The following is a 16,989-nucleotide window of genomic DNA, read 5'->3' as shown; positions in this document are numbered from 1 at the left end:
AAAAGAAAAAATTGGAAACCATTAATTTGTTGGGATGTCACCTTTTTCCTAAGTGGATAAGATGAAGAATTACTAAATTTGTATGAATTTTAAAAAAATTATAGAATTAATATTCAATTAAACATAGTTTAGTTTTTATTAAGATATATATAATATTAAACAAAAAATATATATTTAGACACTAATTAAATAAATATTTAAATTTTATTCTGTAATTTTAAAAAAATAAAAAAAAAATATTTTAGGTCTTTATAAATTTTTTTTTTTGACAAATTAAAATTAGATAGAAAAAAAAAGGGATTAAAATATTTATTTTAAAGGGGAAATAGTGGGCCCGATTCTAGAAGGATGTGGGGCCCACATTTTGCAAACTTGGAGTACAATTGATTTGTTCCAACAAATGTAGATTTGGATTTACTTCTAGAAGCCCTGACACGTCACGTGTTCCACGTGGACAGGGACTTTCCACCCTCACTAAAATTTCCAAATAATTAGACTTTTTTATTTATTTTTTAATTTTTTAAAATGTTTTTAGTTATAAATATAATCCCTCTTTAATTTTTGTTATATATATATATATATATATATATATATATATATATATATATAATTTTCATATAATTTAAAAAACAAATCAAATTTAAATCAAATTTATACCGACTTAAAAATTTTACTTATTTATTTTAGTATAGATTAATAAAAATATTCCTAAAACTTTAAAAAAATTTAAAAAATATTATTTTTATTAGTTTTGGAAGGTCAATATTTTGTTTAAAAATATATCTACTTGTAATAATATTTAGAAAATATCTTTAAATTTTTAAAAAAATAATTAATTCTCTTAGAAAAAAATTAAAAAATTAAAAATATTTTTCGTTAGTATTATATTTAAAAAATATCCATAAAAATTAAAAAAAAAAATTAGTATTTTTGAATTTTTTTAAAAAAATGTTAAGAGGTTGTTTTAATTTTTTAAATTACTCATATTTATTTTATTAGTGAAACTCAAAATATTTTTAAAAAACTTAAAAAGAATTAAAAGTAAACTTCAAAGTCATTTGTATTAATTTAGAGGAAGAAATAAATTCCAATTCCACGTCAGCACACTATCCACTCCATTCCACGTCAGCAAACTTTAATTCTAATTTACACGACACGTTGGAAAAATCTCCCAAACAAAATTGAAAATAATAATAAATAAATAATCGACAGAGCCTCACGATTTCTTCATCAATCTTGTTGCTGCTAAGCCCCCATTTTAATCGCCATTATCGCCATTCCTTAACAAATTCCCCATTCCCATCCATGTCCGCCACCAAGCTCTTCGCATTCCCGATGGCTTCTCTCCATCTCGCCACCGGATCGCGCCGTTCGCAAGCCAGTTTCTACGATGTTCTCCGCGTCAAGAACAACGCATCCTCCATCGAGATCAAGACCGCCTACCGGAGTCTGGCCAAGATTTACCATCCTGATTCCACGAGAAGATCGGAGTGCGATTCTTTTGACGATGATGATGATTATGGTGATGGATGCAGTTTCCTCGAGATTCACAGTGCGTACGAGACGCTTTCGGATCCGGAAACTAGGGCTCAATACGACCTCGCTTTGGCTTCTTTTACGAGACGGCCGTTTCTTCGATCGCGGTCTAGACCGCACCGGCGATGGGAAACGGATCAGTGCTGGTAGGGATTTGGTGTTGATTTGTGATGATTTTGATTTCTGTACAGAAATAGTTTGAATGTTCTTCGTATTGGAGGAATTTTTCGCGGTCTAGGCCGCACTGGCGTGGGAAACGGATCAGTGCTGGTAGGGATTTGGTGTTGATTTGTGATGATTTTGATTTCTGTACAGAAATAGTTTGAATGTTCTTCGTATTGGAGGAATTTTTCGCGGTCTAGGCCGCACTGGCGTGGGAAACGGATCAGTGCTGGTAGGGATTTGGTGTTGATTTGTGATGATTTTGATTTCTGTACAGAAATAGTTTGAATGTTCTTCGTATTGGAGGAATTTTTCGCGGTCTAGGCCGCACTGGCGTGGGAAACGGATCAGTGCTGGTAGGGATTTGGTGTTGATTTGTGATGATTTTGATTTCTGTACAGAAATAGTTTGAATGTTCTTCGTATTGGAGGAATTTTTCGCGGTCTAGGCCGCACCGGCGATGGGAAATGGATCATTGCTGGTAGGGATTTGGTGTGATTTGTGATGATTTTGATTTCTGTACAGAAATAGTTTGAATGTTCTTCGTATTGGAGGAATTTTTCAAATATATATATTTAAATTAACGAAATTTAAATTTATATTTGATAAATTAAATAATTTTTAAATTTTCAAATATGTTAATTGGAAACAAATTGATAATTTAAAAACCTATAAACATTTTTAAAAAATGAAAGATTTTAAAATTGATGAGATGTTTTTTTAATACGTAATTAATAAAAATAGAATTAAACTTTTGTTTAAAAAATCATAAATTTTTAAAAATCTCAATAATATTTTTAAATTAAAAAAGTCTAACAAATATTTTTAGAACTAAAAAAAAAAATATATATATGATTAATATCTTGTTAAAAAATATTATTGAACTATCAACATTCAAAAATATATTTTAAAAAATGTTTCAAAAACACACTTAAAATTCAAAATGTTTGCTTAAAAAACACATTTAAACTTAAAAAAGAAAAATAAAATTATCCTAATCGTTCATACCACGTTTCAAAAATACTCACAAACTTTCAAAAGTAACATTCAAACATTAGAGATAATCTATGAGGTGTTGATACACAGTTTCATCGTATATTGACAATAAGATTTGTTTGTTATAAAGGTAAAAGATTTTAATATTATTTTTAAAATTTTATAGCATTTGGAGGTATTATTATTTTAATATTATTTATAAAGGTAAAACATTTGGAGATAATCTATGAGGTGTCGATACACTCTATGAGGTGTCGATACACGGTTTCATCATATATTGATGATAATTTTTATTTTTTATTTTTTATTTTAAAGGTAAAAGATTTTAATGTTATTTTTCATAGAAAGATTATTTTTTTATTTTTTTAAAATTAAGTTAAAAGTTTTAAGGTTATTATTATTTTTAAATAAGGTTAATATTTTATTAAGATATGATATTTGAAGAATATATTTTAATAATATTATTTATAAAATTTTAATATTATTTATAAAGGTAAAACATTTGGAGATAATCTATGAGGTGTCGAGATACACGGTTTCATCATATATTGATGATAATTTTTATTTTTTATTTTTAATTTTAAAGGTAAAAGATTTTAATGTTATTTTTCATAGAAAGATTATTTTTTTATTTTTTTAAAATTAAGTTAAAAGTTTTAAGGTTATTATTATTTTTAAATAAGGTTAATATTTTATTAAGATATGATATTTGAAGAATATATTTTAATAATTAGTTATGAAATATATATTATATATCCGTAATCAATTAATATTTTTATTTTATTTATGATTTGATTAGCGGTATATTTTATCGTATTTACAGTTAGTTATATATATTTTATTTGATAATTTGTATCTTATTTAAACCGTTTTAAATATTAATGAAGATTATGTTTTCGATCCCAATTCTATTTTTATGTCTAATTTTTTTTAGATGTTTTTAAAGGGTTAGAAAGGTAATATTAATTTTTTTTTTTTGTTTTTGTAAGTTAATTGTATTTTTATTAATTTAGCGACGAAATTTATGATGAAGCATTCCAATCCTTAGAATTTGAACGGCTTCAACAAACATCGAATTGAGGGATTGGAAAAGGCGAAGGCAAAAGAAAACCCAAATACTGTAGTCAATTACCTTTCTTAATCTCCAAGTTCTTCGTGGAGTTGAATTCGAGCTCGGAAATCCCACTCAGATTTCTCCGCGAAGATTCTCAATCCGAGGTGATTCAGTTTACAGAAGAAGAAGAAGAAGAAGAAGAAGAAGAAGGAGAAGATGAAAATCACTGTAATGACAGCCGACGAACAGATTCTTTCCTTGGATGTTGATCCCAATGAATCTGTAAGTTTCTTTATCTTGTTCATTCAGAAACGCACAACTCCACATTCCTGCATTATCTTCTTTGTTCGATTATATCCACTTTTTATTTGCCCTGGATTGCTTGCTGATTATACCCACTCTTCCTCTTCGCTGCCAAATAGGTGGAAAACGTGAAAGCTCTGCTGGAGGTTGAGGTGAGAATTTGTCTTTTGTCTTGATTATTGTGATCGGTAGCTGAGGAAAATTGGGAATTGAACGTTTGGATCTTTACTGGGGAATGAGTTAGCCTTTTGGCGATTTTGCTACGTTTTGCTAAGATTAAGTTCAGTAGAAGCTCTCTTTTTCAATGGTTAGCTCATTCATTCTATGTATGTGTGACTTTGTTGCTTCTCAGACCCAAGTACCGCTTCAGCGGCAGCAGCTGCTGTACAATGGTAAGGAGATGAAAAATTTTGAAAAATTGAGTGGCTTGGGTGTTAAAGACGAAGATTTGATTATGATGGTATCTGCTGGTGCTTCTAGGTGCGTTTCTCTCCTTCTCATACTGCAGAATCGTTTATTTTGATCTGAAGGTATAGTTTTATAGGATACTTGATATCATTGTTGAGGATCGTTGGGTGGGAGTCCCATGCATTGAATATGATCATGGGTTTATAAGTAATGAATACATCTCCATTGGTATGAGGCCTTTTGGGAAAACCAAAAGCAAAACCATGAGAGATGATGCTCAAAGTGGATAATATCATACCATTGTGGAGGGTCGTGATTTCTAACAAACATAGCCTAGTAATTGCACCCGAATAACAATGATTTCCTATGGGTCAGATGGATTAGTTGATTAGTCTAGATTCATCTGCGTTTTAGTAATTTCCAAATTATTTTGTTTGCTGAGATCTTAACTAAACTTTTTTTTATACTACAATAGGTCATATGGGGATAGATTGTAAAGAAGGCCCCTATTATTATTTTCTCTAAAAACAAATATCCATATTCTCTCTGAGTCGCCAATGAGACCTATGAAATCTTTGAGAATTGACCACATTTTTCTCACCCTTTATCTAGATTCCTACCATCTCAGTCTTCTCTTTCTTACACTTTGACAAAAATATAAAAAATATAGTATGCTACACTTCATGGAAATACAAGCGGTTCCCAAACAACCCAAAGTCAAAGTTTGAGGCTATTAAGGACTCCCTAACCATTATCGTGGAGGCTGCTTTTGTCTCTCACTTTTTTGAAAACTAAGAAATACCTCAAAGAGTTGACTCATACCGATCACGATGATAGAGAGGAATAAGGACAAACCCTTTAATTGAAGGGTGGTGCTCACCTTGTTATTGGGAGGAGGTTCAAAAGACTTAGTGGTGGCCTCAACATTGATAACATCAGACGCAGAAATATAGCTTCCTTAGAAAATGGATTTGGAAGTACATACATGAGGATGAAGCTCTATAGTGCAGAATTACTAAAGGGAAGTATGTGACTTGCTCCATTGACTCTTGGCAAAATAATAACGATAAAACTATATAATCCACAAGACCTCATTGGCATAATATCATCAATCTAAAAGAACACATTGAACAAAACTCCATGGCTCACTCTCAATGCCTCCTCAATGAACCAACTCAATGGCTTCCTAATGAACTAAGAATCATCTCCTTTATACATTGCAATTTTGAAAGACTCTTGTCGAAGGAAAATTAATTATTGCTTACGGGAGCATGCTCATGGTGATATCAACACACAAGCTATGGTCCAAAGATTTTGACTATTGAGAAGCTTATGCGCCCTTTCCAATGGGTGAAGGAAAAGGAGCGCACTTGGTTCAGTGGGAAGTCATTGAGAAGCTTGTAAACTTGGGGGTTAGAAATTGAGAATTTAAGGACTCGTAACAAATCTCTGTTAGCTAAATGGCTTTGGTGTTTCCCCTTTGAGCTTAATTCTCTTTGGCATAGGATTATTGCTATCTAGTATGACCCTCATCCTTTGGAGTGGGCGTCAGATGGAGTTAAAGATCAGTGGGTGGGGGATATACACCTCTCCTCTACATTTTACTGTATCTATCATTTGTCTTTTTTTATTTAAAATTGTTTGTTGTCTGACTTTTTGGTCTGGTCGGGAGCTTAGTTTCCTTCTCTTTTGGGTTTCGTCACTCTTGGTTCGATAGGGAAGTGACAAATGTTGTCTTTCTATTGTCTTCGATTGGGGAATTTGATTTAGGTTTGGGAGGAGAGATGTTCGTGTTTGGAGTCCCATTCCTTTGAAGGAATTCTCTTGTAAATCCTTCTTTTGCTGTTTGATCCTCTATTATGTCTGTCTTTTCTGCTCTTTGGAGGATAAAGATTTCAAGGAATAAGAAGTTCTTTACCTGGCAAGTTTTACACGGACGAGTTAACAATTCAGATAGGTTTTGAGGAAAATGCCCTGTTAGCCTATCTTGTTGCATTCTCGGTCGGAAGCCAAAGGAAGACTTGGATCACATTATTTGGAAATCTGAGTTCTTGAGATTCGTTTGAAATTCGGTTTTTCAGATATTCAACTTCTTGCTAGTCCGCCACAAGGACAATAGTGATATAATCAGAAAGTTCCTCCTCCATTTGCCTTTTTGTGAGAGGGTCAGTTCTTATGGCTTGTTGGGTCTGTGCTATCTAATACAGCATTTAGAGGTTTGGAAGGGCTCCTAGTGATGTTTGGCTTTGATTTTGAAGATCTGTTATAATTTTTCTATAGGTAAGATTGCATTTGGCGCCCCTTTCTCTAATAGTACTTCCTTTTGTGGGCTTGGGTTTTTGTATGTTCTTGTATTCTTTCTAATTTTCTCACGAAAGTTGTTATTAAAAAAAAAAAAGGGATTCTGAGTCACTACACCTCTTCATCCATTGCACCATAGCTCAAAATTTTGTGTCCTTCATCCTCCATAGCTTCAGCTTGTCCACTGGTCTACCAGCTAATACATCAGATTTTATCTCCAAAATTATCATTGACCAACCTCTCAAGAATGAGAAGCAAAGTCCTTGGCTTTACCTTGTGAAGATGGCTGGAGAGGAATCAAAGAACCTTAAATGGGACCAAATCTACTTATAAGTTTTTACTTAGCAACGTTCTCCTAATGGCTTCGTTTTGATGTCATCCCCCCTTTTCTGATTACAGTCTTGCCATACTTTTGGCCTAATGAATGTCCATTCTGTAACTTCCTTTCCAGGCTCATGGCTTCTATTTTGCAAAAATTTCTTTCATCATTGTCTTCCAAAAAAATTTCTTTCAAAATGAAATATGTTTCATCTAAAAAAAAAAGTCTGTCAGATAGTTTGGTTTAAAAATACACCTACATTCTTTCATCATTGTGAGATTAGGTCAATGCTCGGGACATAATTTTTCACCTTTTGTGGCTCTAAGAATGAAAGATATCAAAGGTTGGTGCATTTGGTTGTTTATTCACTTGAGGACTGATTTTGGACGCCAATGACCATATATTGGCTTTTGAAGCCAATAATGTTTAGTTGCCACACACCAATTTTTACAAAAGGAAAGGGAGGGTAAGGCCTTCCAACCACAAAGGCTGATTACAAAAAACCTATAGTTGTTAACATAATTATTACTTTTTATCCAAAAAAAGAAAAAGAAAAGTAGAGTATTGTATTGGAATACGGCATTCAGTAGAAAGGCTTTAACCATAAAGCTCCTTTGAACGTTGCCCTTGAAACTCAAATTACTACTCATCGCAATAGCACTTATAGTAATTTGTTCTTCTTTCTTATGACATACACCGAGGTGACCGTTTTTGGTTACTGTTCAAGGGACGAGTAGTGCTGTTCAAATTACCCATTATTTTGCACTCCTTTGCATGCTTTTTATTCAAAATCTAATATCAATAACATTGCAGTGCTTCTACCAATAACTTGAGCTTCAACCCAGATGGTTCTGCAGTGAACCCTGAAGCCTTTCAGCAACACATTAGGCGTGATTCAAATACAATGGCTCAACTTTTTCAGGTAAAAACAGACGTGTTGCTTCATTACAATAAATATTTGCTTTTCAGATAGAAGTCACAACTTATCCTTTTTTTGGGGGGGCAACAAAACAAAATTTTCATTGAATTTCAAGAGTTACCATAAGGATATAGAAACTCCACTTAAAAGATCACGAGAAAACAAGTCAATTACAATTGATTGCACTTACATAATAATTACAGTCTTACAGAAGTCTCTAGAATTAGCTCACAAGAAGCCGCTTGGTATTTAATTAATTCCAACCTACCCTCCTGCTAGAATATTTGATTCCTTTCGGCCCAAATTTCGTAAGGTAATGCTCGAGTCATATTAACCCACAAAATTTTTGCATCTCTTTAGAATGTATGCCCTCCACTAATTGCAAACTATAATTCTCAAGTGGCATCAAAATCCCAATTGATTCAACGTCTTTTGTATGAAAAAGTCCCAAGACTTTTTGATGAAAGAGCAAATGAAACGTTTTATCCTGCCTTTGGACTCAGTACATGTACTTAGGTTGATATTCCAGAAAAGACAGCATTTTTGAAGTGCTAAAGATGATTTTACTTCAGAAGATAATTTCCAGACCATAATATATATATATTTTTGTAGTGAACTTTCTGGTCTTCCATAATGCATACATCACCGATGATGAAAGAGGCCGTAGCCTTGAATTCTTCCATCTCACATGATTTAATATTCTCAAATAATGCATACACCCACCTCCTTTGAAATCAATGATTTTATCTAAATAAACACAGACCTAGTGAGTTCAAGCTCCACAGCTCATAACCAGGAACCAAGAAAGCTTTATGATCTTTCTTATTTATGCATTTGATTTACAGTCCTTGAATAGCTCAAACATAAACAAAGAGGATAGCAAGATGCTGGATCGTTATTGCTATGTACACTTAGTGCAGGCCAATTGATTTCATGTATTAACTAGTTTCTGTATTGAGCTTCATTTTTCTTTATAACGATTATGCAACTAGTGAGTAATTGTTCAAATCATACATGGGCTGTACAGAGTGACCCTGAATTGGCACAAGCTATTGTTGGAAACAACCTTAATAATCTACAACAGATTTTAAGAGAGCGTCATCGTCAGAGATCTGTATTACAGCGTCAACAAGAAGAGGAGATGGTGAGTAGGTTATTTATTATTCTTTATTAATAGCCTAATTGATCGATAATCTGATTTTGATCTCCTTATTCTGGTCTATTAGGCCCTTCTGTATGCAGATCCTTTTGATGTTGAGGCCCAAAAGAAGATTGAAGCTGCTATTCGTCAGGTTAGAATATTTTATCATCCTATTTTATTCCAGCATAAATTACAAGTTGTTACCCTGTGACATTGATATTGGTTGTCAAATGGTGAGACGACTGGTTTGGGATTGTATGAAGATTATTTTTCCACCAAAAAATTAGGATACCAAGAGGGCTCTGTCGGGTCTTGTCTTGGGTTTCTCTTACTGAACACAGACATAATTCTCTCCTGGTTGAAATGGAAGAGTTATTGACACTAAACAATGTTTGATAACCGACTTCAGTTTTCATTATATGAAAAATGATTTCTGTTTTAAATTACCAATACCTATGCAGAAAGGAATTGATGAAAATTGGGCTGCAGCTCTTGAACACAATCCTGAAGCTTTTGCAAGAGTGGTAAGTGTTACATTGACCAACATTGACCAACATTGTCCACTTGTATTATATTTTGTTTCATGGTTTGTCATTTTATGTGTAACTCTTCAGGTCATGTTGTACGTTGACATGGAAGTTAATGGTGTTCCATTAAAGGTTAGTGGATTTAACCCGCATCATTCATTTTAATTTCTCTTCCACTACATTTTAGAAAATGTTAGAAGGCACTGCATTTCATCTGGTTATTTTTATTAATTGTCCTTGATCAATAACTAAAATCATTTTAGAACAAATTCAACTGTTTGTGGTATATGGACATTATTTCTTTACGTCAACTGAGGAAAGAAAAAGGTTTTTGATCAATAACTAAAATCATTTTAGAACAAATTCAACTGTTTGTGGTATATGGACATTATTTCTTTACGTCAACTGAGGAAAGAAAAAGGTTAAGTGCTTTAATGGTATTGTTTTAGGCATTTGTTGATAGCGGAGCTCAATCAACAATTATATCAAAAAGCTGTGCTGAGAAATGTGGGTATGTGGAATCTATGCAATATCTGATTTCCCCCTCTCTATACTGGCATTAGTAATTGGCTTTTCATCATCATTGTTTCTATGCGCTACCTGATTATATTTGAAAAATGCAAAGTATGTGTCATAGTGTAGCAAGAAGGAAATTAGCTGATACTTATTGCCAGTTAATTGGCTGCAACATTTTTTTTTTTTGATGAACCATTAGCCATGGCATTATAAAATCTCTAATGCATTTCTCCCCGGCCTCACCTTTCGCCCTTAACAACCGTAAAGCCTCTGATCATGCTTTCTCACCATGGCTGAACCCATCCCTGTAACACTGATCTCTGGAACTGTTCCAAATGGGATCTCACACTTGATCGTAAGACCTTTTCCATTGCATTGACCTTTATTATCATGATGCTCAGCAAAAATAAAGGAGTCCAGTAAGTCATCCTCCCATTCCCTCTCCATCATATGGATTTCTTTAAACGGGTCGGCATCATCCTTCAAAAGTTTACTTGAAGAGCCCTGCCACTACAAGTTCTTTTCTGAACAGTGCAGTTAAGATTACGTCATCTGGATTGAGAAACTAAAAATCAGCCTGGATGCATCGTTGAGATTAATCAATCAGCTTAGTAATGATGGAAGTAACACTCGGCTGATCATTTTCTCGCACAAAGAAAAAAGAGGCTGGTTCTCTTTCTTTTCACTAATCTCAGAATATCTCGTTGAAGCATACCAGAGGAAGACCTCCTCCTTCAAAGAGTTTATGACTAAGCCAACACAGCAGGAAAAACAGCTACCTAAAGCTCAACGTCATACCATAAGTGGCTCCCACGATAACTCGATTCTCTAGCAAAGGGAGCCGCAACAGCTACTCCTGCCTGACCCGACCAGCACCCTTCACCCATCCTTTTGGAAGGAGATAATTATTGTCCATTGTCTCCATTTACATGATTCATGGATTGACATCAGAGCCTCCTTACAAAATTTGGTCAAATGCCTCTCCATTGACCCTTTCCTGGAAAATAAAGCCTTCATCCATTGTTATAGTGCCGAGATGGCTTCACACTAATTGGACCTTATTTGGTAAACTTTAGCTTAAGATTTATTCGATGACAACTCCAAAACTATTTTAGAGATGAGATGGTGAGCACCTATGGAGGCTGGATTACAATCAGAAACGTCCCTTTTCCTTCGTGGTTGGAGAAAATCTTTGGATACATTGGCGATTGCTGTGTAGGCTCTGAGAAAACTGCTAATCACACGGTCCAAGGTTTGACACAATTCTATTGGATTCCTTTTGGCCACAATTGACCTCCCAACCGATCTCACGGGCTTGGATTTTCTGTAAATTACTATCTCCTCCCAACCTTCAGTCTCCAAAACCTAATAGCCCAATACCACAGCCGATCTCAGGAGTACCCCAAGGTCTAAACATTTTTCAACCATGAGATCTTCTCACACCATTTCATCAAATTCTATCAAGTAAAATATTGGCCTTTTATCTTTTTGTGTCTGAAATTTAAATTGAAAAATTTGAGAGATGAAGTTTAGGTGGGTGGCTTGTATGGTGTTATGACATCCATTTGATATTTCTACTCTAGAATACTATTCTAGATACCTAACATACGATCAAAAGCAATTCAGATCTTACCTATTTCAACTGCTTATTCAAAGTATCTGCAACATAATATCTGATTGGTCATATACTTCCTTACTTTAAACTATCAGTGTTGATTTGCTTGCTGGTGATATCGTTAGTTCTGTGGCGGTGCTAGTGAATGAGGACCAATGCTGTTTAGATGGCTGCTATATCTTTCTTGCAATTGCAGATATTATATAAGACTGAAATATTGAGGTTGATTTTTTTTTTTTTTTTGGGGGGGGNTTGTTAAGGCTTTTAGATCAACGCTACAAGGGCATTGCTCGTGGAGTAGGCCAATCAGAGATCTTAGGTCAAATCCATGTAGCTCCAATCAAGGTATGGAACACTAGTATATTCTTTTCTCGTTTGAAGCAGGCCCTATGTGCAGTAATGCATTGTTGTTTAACTTGGTAAACCAAGCTACATAATCTTTTGTATCATTTTTTTCATCAATAAATTTTTTTGTGCTTGGCGAAGTAATTTAATTTGCTTACTCCTGTCTATAAAATCTTCACCGGTCTCTCTTTTTAGATTGGTAATATATTCTACCCCTGCTCATTTCTGGTGCTGGATTCTCCAAATATGGACTTCCTGTTTGGTCTGGATATGCTACGGAAACACCAGGTAGCACTCTATGCTGTACTGGACGTACTCACGGTTGCAATTGTTATTGAACGGATATCATTCCTTCGTATTGTTTGAAAAGCATAGCCATTTTCTTGCAGTGTATTATCGATTTGAAGGAGAATGTTTTGAGAGTTGGTGGAGGAGAGGTCGCTGTACCATTTTTGCAAGGTTGGCATTTCTAATTTGCGAATTTCATCTCCACCTGCACATTCTTTAGTATACTGAAGTTTCCTCTCGTGTTTAAAATTCATGTACAGAGAAAGATCTTCCCCCTTCTCTTTTTGATGAGGAAAGGCTCTCCAAGGAAGCCTCTAGCTCTGGAGCGCCAGTGAGTTCTTAAACATCATTCTGTCACTAAATTTCTTATATGTGCATTTCCAGAAAATTTGAAAAAAAAGTTTACAGTCTGTACATTCATTAACATCTCAAGGAATTTTAAATCCTGGATTTCTGGATGATATCTTTCCAAACTGTAGTAATCATGATTTCCAAAGATCATAACAAACTGACATGTTCAAGTTTCTTGTACGATTCTGTATGATGAGGATGGGGAAAGGTTTTATGTCGTCACGAGTTGCAACTCTCTATTCACCGGTTAGCATATTTCATGTATGATAGAAGAAGAGGTTAGGGTGCAGAATGCAGGTAGGGGTTCCTAGTTGGCATTAATTTGAAAAAAAAAATCATAATTATAGAGTTGATTGGACGTGATATTCGATATAATTTAGAAGTTTGTTGATACTAAAGTGGAATTCATCCTTCGTTTTTTCCTTTTCATTCACTCGAATCTCTTTCATTTCACCGATTTTGTCCGGATCCTCCTTTTCTTCCGAGGAAAGGGAAGGAGAAGTATCTTCTTCGGTGGATTCCTCTTGTTCCTGTTTAGTCCCCTTCGTTTCGGAAATGGTTTCTATTTCTACATATGTTTCTTCCTCGCTTTCCCCCTTCCACTGTTTCTTTCGTTTTCTCCGTTTCTTTCAGTTTCTTAGTAAGAATGGATGACGGTATTCTGCCTAAGCCTATTAAGGTACCAAAAATCTTCCAAAAAAGTTGGAAGTATCCTTATTCTTTCAAACCAGTTCCATAGAGAAGAGAACATTTATAGAATCAGAACTTGCGCCTGTCGGTTTTGCTAGACCCCAAAAGTGTACCTACTTTCCACTTTCCAGTCTTCTCCCAGGACGAACTCCATTCTAGGCTACAAGGTTGTGGGTTGCCACCCCACAACCAATGATCATGACAACTATTCTTGTAACATTTTCAAAAGATTATATTATTACAATACAACAATTATTTTATAAATATTTCCTATAACAAAAAGTTATTAGAAATATTTGGAAGGGAGTGGGAGATAATACTTTCAGGAAAAAGAAGCTCTAAATTATAAATCAAACATGTTCCGATGTAGAAGAGTTCAAACGTGTCTTTGATGAATAAATTTTCACATATGTCTGTCTTTCTGAACTGCCCGTTTTATCGTTTGCGTTTTCCAGGTGGCTTCATCCCCATCAGATAACAGCAGAAATGCAAGAGCTGGCCAGCCTACAGGTGAATGCAGTTTACTTCTCTACACTATGTGATGTCTTGATATCTTTGTTAGTTTCTTAACCTAAAGATGTTAAATCTCTCTGTGGTTATGGATATCCAAGGAGATTCTATCATAATATAAGCACTATTCTCCCACATCTGCACTTTCTATTGTTCATGGCTCTGCTACTTTACTTTATAAACTTGTGAGGCTTTGTATGTTCTTAGTCTCCATAGATATGTTCATTTCTGAATCTTACATCTAATTTTTATTTGCTTTTTCTGTCTTAACAGCAGGACATGTTGGGGGAGAGGCTCAGGTAAATTTGTTATAAAAGTTTGTCTAATTACAAATTTATTCTTCAAATTATGATGGTTGTGTGTTTATTCCCTAATCCTGAAAAAGGTGTACTTATATTTTTAGATTTGAGTTGTGATTTTATGCATGATTTCACTCATTAGCTATGCTAACTAAACGATAACATGAGATACCTATTCGAAAAATAGTTGATTGATTTGGCATGTACTAAATAGGTTTTAGAAAGAAAGAAGTGGTCAAGCTAGATAAAAATAAGGCAGTGCGGATACACTTACTTGCTCGCCCCATTAGCTAACTAAATGATGACATGAGATACCTATTCGAAAAATAGCTGATTGATTTGCCATGTACTAGACAAGTTCCAGAAAGAAAGAAGCGGTCCAGTTAGATAAAATAAGACGGTGTAGATACACTTACTTGCTCGTCCCATTAGCTAACTAAATGGTGACATGAGATACCTATTCGAAAAATAGCTTATTGATTTGGGACATACTAGACAAGTTCTAGAGAGAGAGAAAGAAGCGGTCCAGCTAGATAAAATAAGGTAGTGTGGATACACTTGCTTGCCCCATTAGCTAACTAAATGATGACATGAAATACCTATTCGAAAAATAGTTGATTGATTTGGGACGTACTAGACAAGTTCTAGAAAGAAAGAAGTGGCCCAGCTAGATAAAATAGGTCGGTACTGATACACTTACTTGCTCGTCCCATTAACTAACTAAATGATGACATGAGATACCTATTCGAAAAATAGCTAATTGATTTGGCACATACTAGACAAGTTCTAGAAAGAAAGAAGTGGCCCAGCTAGATAAAATAGGTCGGTACTGATACACTTACTTGCTCGTCCCATTAACTAACTAAATGATGACATGAGATACCTATTCGAAAAATAGCTAATTGATTTGGCACATACTAGACAAGTTCTAGAAAGAAAGAAGTGGCCCAGCTAGATAAAATAGGTCGGTACTGATACACTTACTTGCTCGTCCCATTAACTAACTAAATGATGACATGAGATACCTATTCGAAAAATAGCTAATTGATTTGGGACATACTAGATAAGTTCTAGAAAGAAAGAAGTGGCCCAGCTAGATAAAATAAGGCGGTGCTGATACACTTACTTGCTCGTCCCATTAGCTAACTAAATGATGACATGGGATACCTATTCGAAAAATAACGGATTGATTTGGGACATACTAGATAAGTTCTAGAAAGAAAGAAGTGACCCAGCTAGATAAAATAAGGCGGTGCTGATACACTTACTTGCTCGTCCCATTAGCTAACTAAATGATGACATGGGATACCTATTCGAAAAATAACGGATTGATTTGGGACATACTAGATAAGTTCTAGAAAGAAAGAAGTGACCCAGCTAGATAAAATAAGGCGGTGCTGATACACTTACTTGCTCGTCCCATTAGCTAACTAAATGATGACATGGGATACCTATTCGAAAAATAACGGATTGATTTGGGACATACTAGATAAGTTCTAGAAAGAAAGAAGTGACCCAGCTAGATAAAATAAGGCGGTGCTGATACACTTACTTGCTCGTCCCATTAGCTAACTAAATGATGACATGGGATACCTATTCGAAAAATAACTGATTGATTTGGGACATACTAGATAAGTTCTAGAAAGAAAGAAGTGACCCAGCTAGATAAAATAAGGCGGTGCTGATACACTTACTTGCTCGTCCCATTAGCTAACTAAATGATGACATGAGATACCTATTCGAAAAATAGCTGATTGATTTGGCACGTACTAGACAAGTTCTAGAAAGAAAGAAGCAGTCTAGTTAGATAACATAAAGACGGTTTAGATACACTTACTTGCTCGCCCCGCCCCGACTTATGCCACTTTATTTTATGCATAACTCTACTTTCTTGTCACATGTTTGTTCTGTTGGGCTAAATTAAGTAATATCTGTCTTATGACAGTCATGTCATTCATTTAGTCCACATTGTTAGCAACAGGGACTCGTGTTTAAACCAAGGGACTAAATAGACAAAATGTTCGAAGTTTCATAGACTAAATTTATAATTTAACAAAACTTTTACCTCTAAACTTAGGTTTTTCGATATTGTGATTACAGGGTCCGGAATTCGAAGCGAAAGTAGCCAAGCTTGTAGAATTGGGATTCCAAAGAGAGGCTGTAATACAAGCTCTGAAACTATTCGAGGGAAATGAAGAACAGGCTGCTGGGTTTCTTTTTGGATGAGTAATAATCTGAATACAGAAATCCATTTCTTTGTGGATTATCTATCTGTTTTAGATTTTTCAATTATCAATTTAATCCACAAACATTCATATGCTTCCTTGCTATTCAAACAATATTTATGTTATGTTAAACCAAAAGCTCAAACATTATAATGTTATAATGAACAATTACTTTATTTATTTAGCAAGTTCATCTTAGAAAGAATTTTAAAGTTACTTTATTTATTTATTTTCTTTTTAATTTTTAGAATTTGATTTGGTTTCTGAAAACACGTCGGGCTCGTTTCCTACTTTATGCTTTCTTGTTCCCATCATCCCCGGTAACCATAGGATGATCTACAAGAAAGGTGGTAGGATTCGAACCTATGATCGACTCTCCCCTGACCTATTGGGTTGGGTGGTCGGGTGGTTGGGTTGGCACCCTTCGTCACCTCTGTACCTGAAACAGATGCGCTGTGCTAACCAGCGCGTAACCTTCTTTCCC

The 16,989-nt window shown here is 34.6% G+C and overlaps 2 protein-coding genes across 3 annotated transcripts; both read left to right on the top strand.

Annotated features, from left to right (window-relative positions):
- The first annotated feature begins 1,117 nt into the window (after positions 1-1,117).
- On the top strand, positions 1,118-2,122 carry LOC111797453 (chaperone protein dnaJ 11, chloroplastic-like). The gene has a single exon (XM_023680447.1). The coding sequence runs from the start codon at positions 1,306-1,308 to the stop codon at positions 1,684-1,686; it is 381 nt and encodes a 126-aa protein (XP_023536215.1). The 5' UTR covers positions 1,118-1,305; the 3' UTR covers positions 1,687-2,122.
- Positions 2,123-3,721: 1,599 nt separating this feature from the next.
- Positions 3,722-16,689, top strand: LOC111797399 (DNA damage-inducible protein 1). Of its 2 annotated transcripts, none has more exons than XM_023680389.1 (16): positions 3,722-4,030; positions 4,171-4,203; positions 4,404-4,531; positions 7,893-8,001; positions 9,026-9,142; positions 9,225-9,290; positions 9,601-9,663; positions 9,754-9,798; positions 10,116-10,177; positions 12,049-12,142; positions 12,338-12,430; positions 12,532-12,601; positions 12,691-12,761; positions 13,927-13,981; positions 14,258-14,280; positions 16,381-16,689. In XM_023680389.1, the coding sequence occupies exons 1-16, from the start codon at positions 3,965-3,967 to the stop codon at positions 16,504-16,506; spliced, it is 1,221 nt and encodes a 406-aa protein (XP_023536157.1). In that variant the 5' UTR covers positions 3,722-3,964; the 3' UTR covers positions 16,507-16,689. The 2 variants fall into 2 exon arrangements, with proteins under 2 accessions (XP_023536157.1, XP_023536156.1); XM_023680388.1 differs by having other exon boundaries at positions 14,255-14,280.
- Positions 16,690-16,989: the final 300 nt, after the last annotated feature.

This window comes from Cucurbita pepo, chromosome LG06 (genome assembly GCF_002806865.2).
Source record: "Cucurbita pepo subsp. pepo cultivar mu-cu-16 chromosome LG06, ASM280686v2, whole genome shotgun sequence".
NCBI classification, from domain to species: Eukaryota; Viridiplantae; Streptophyta; class Magnoliopsida; order Cucurbitales; family Cucurbitaceae; genus Cucurbita; species Cucurbita pepo.
The sequence above is the reverse complement of the archived record's forward strand: the minus strand, read 5'-3'. Positions and strand labels throughout refer to the sequence as shown.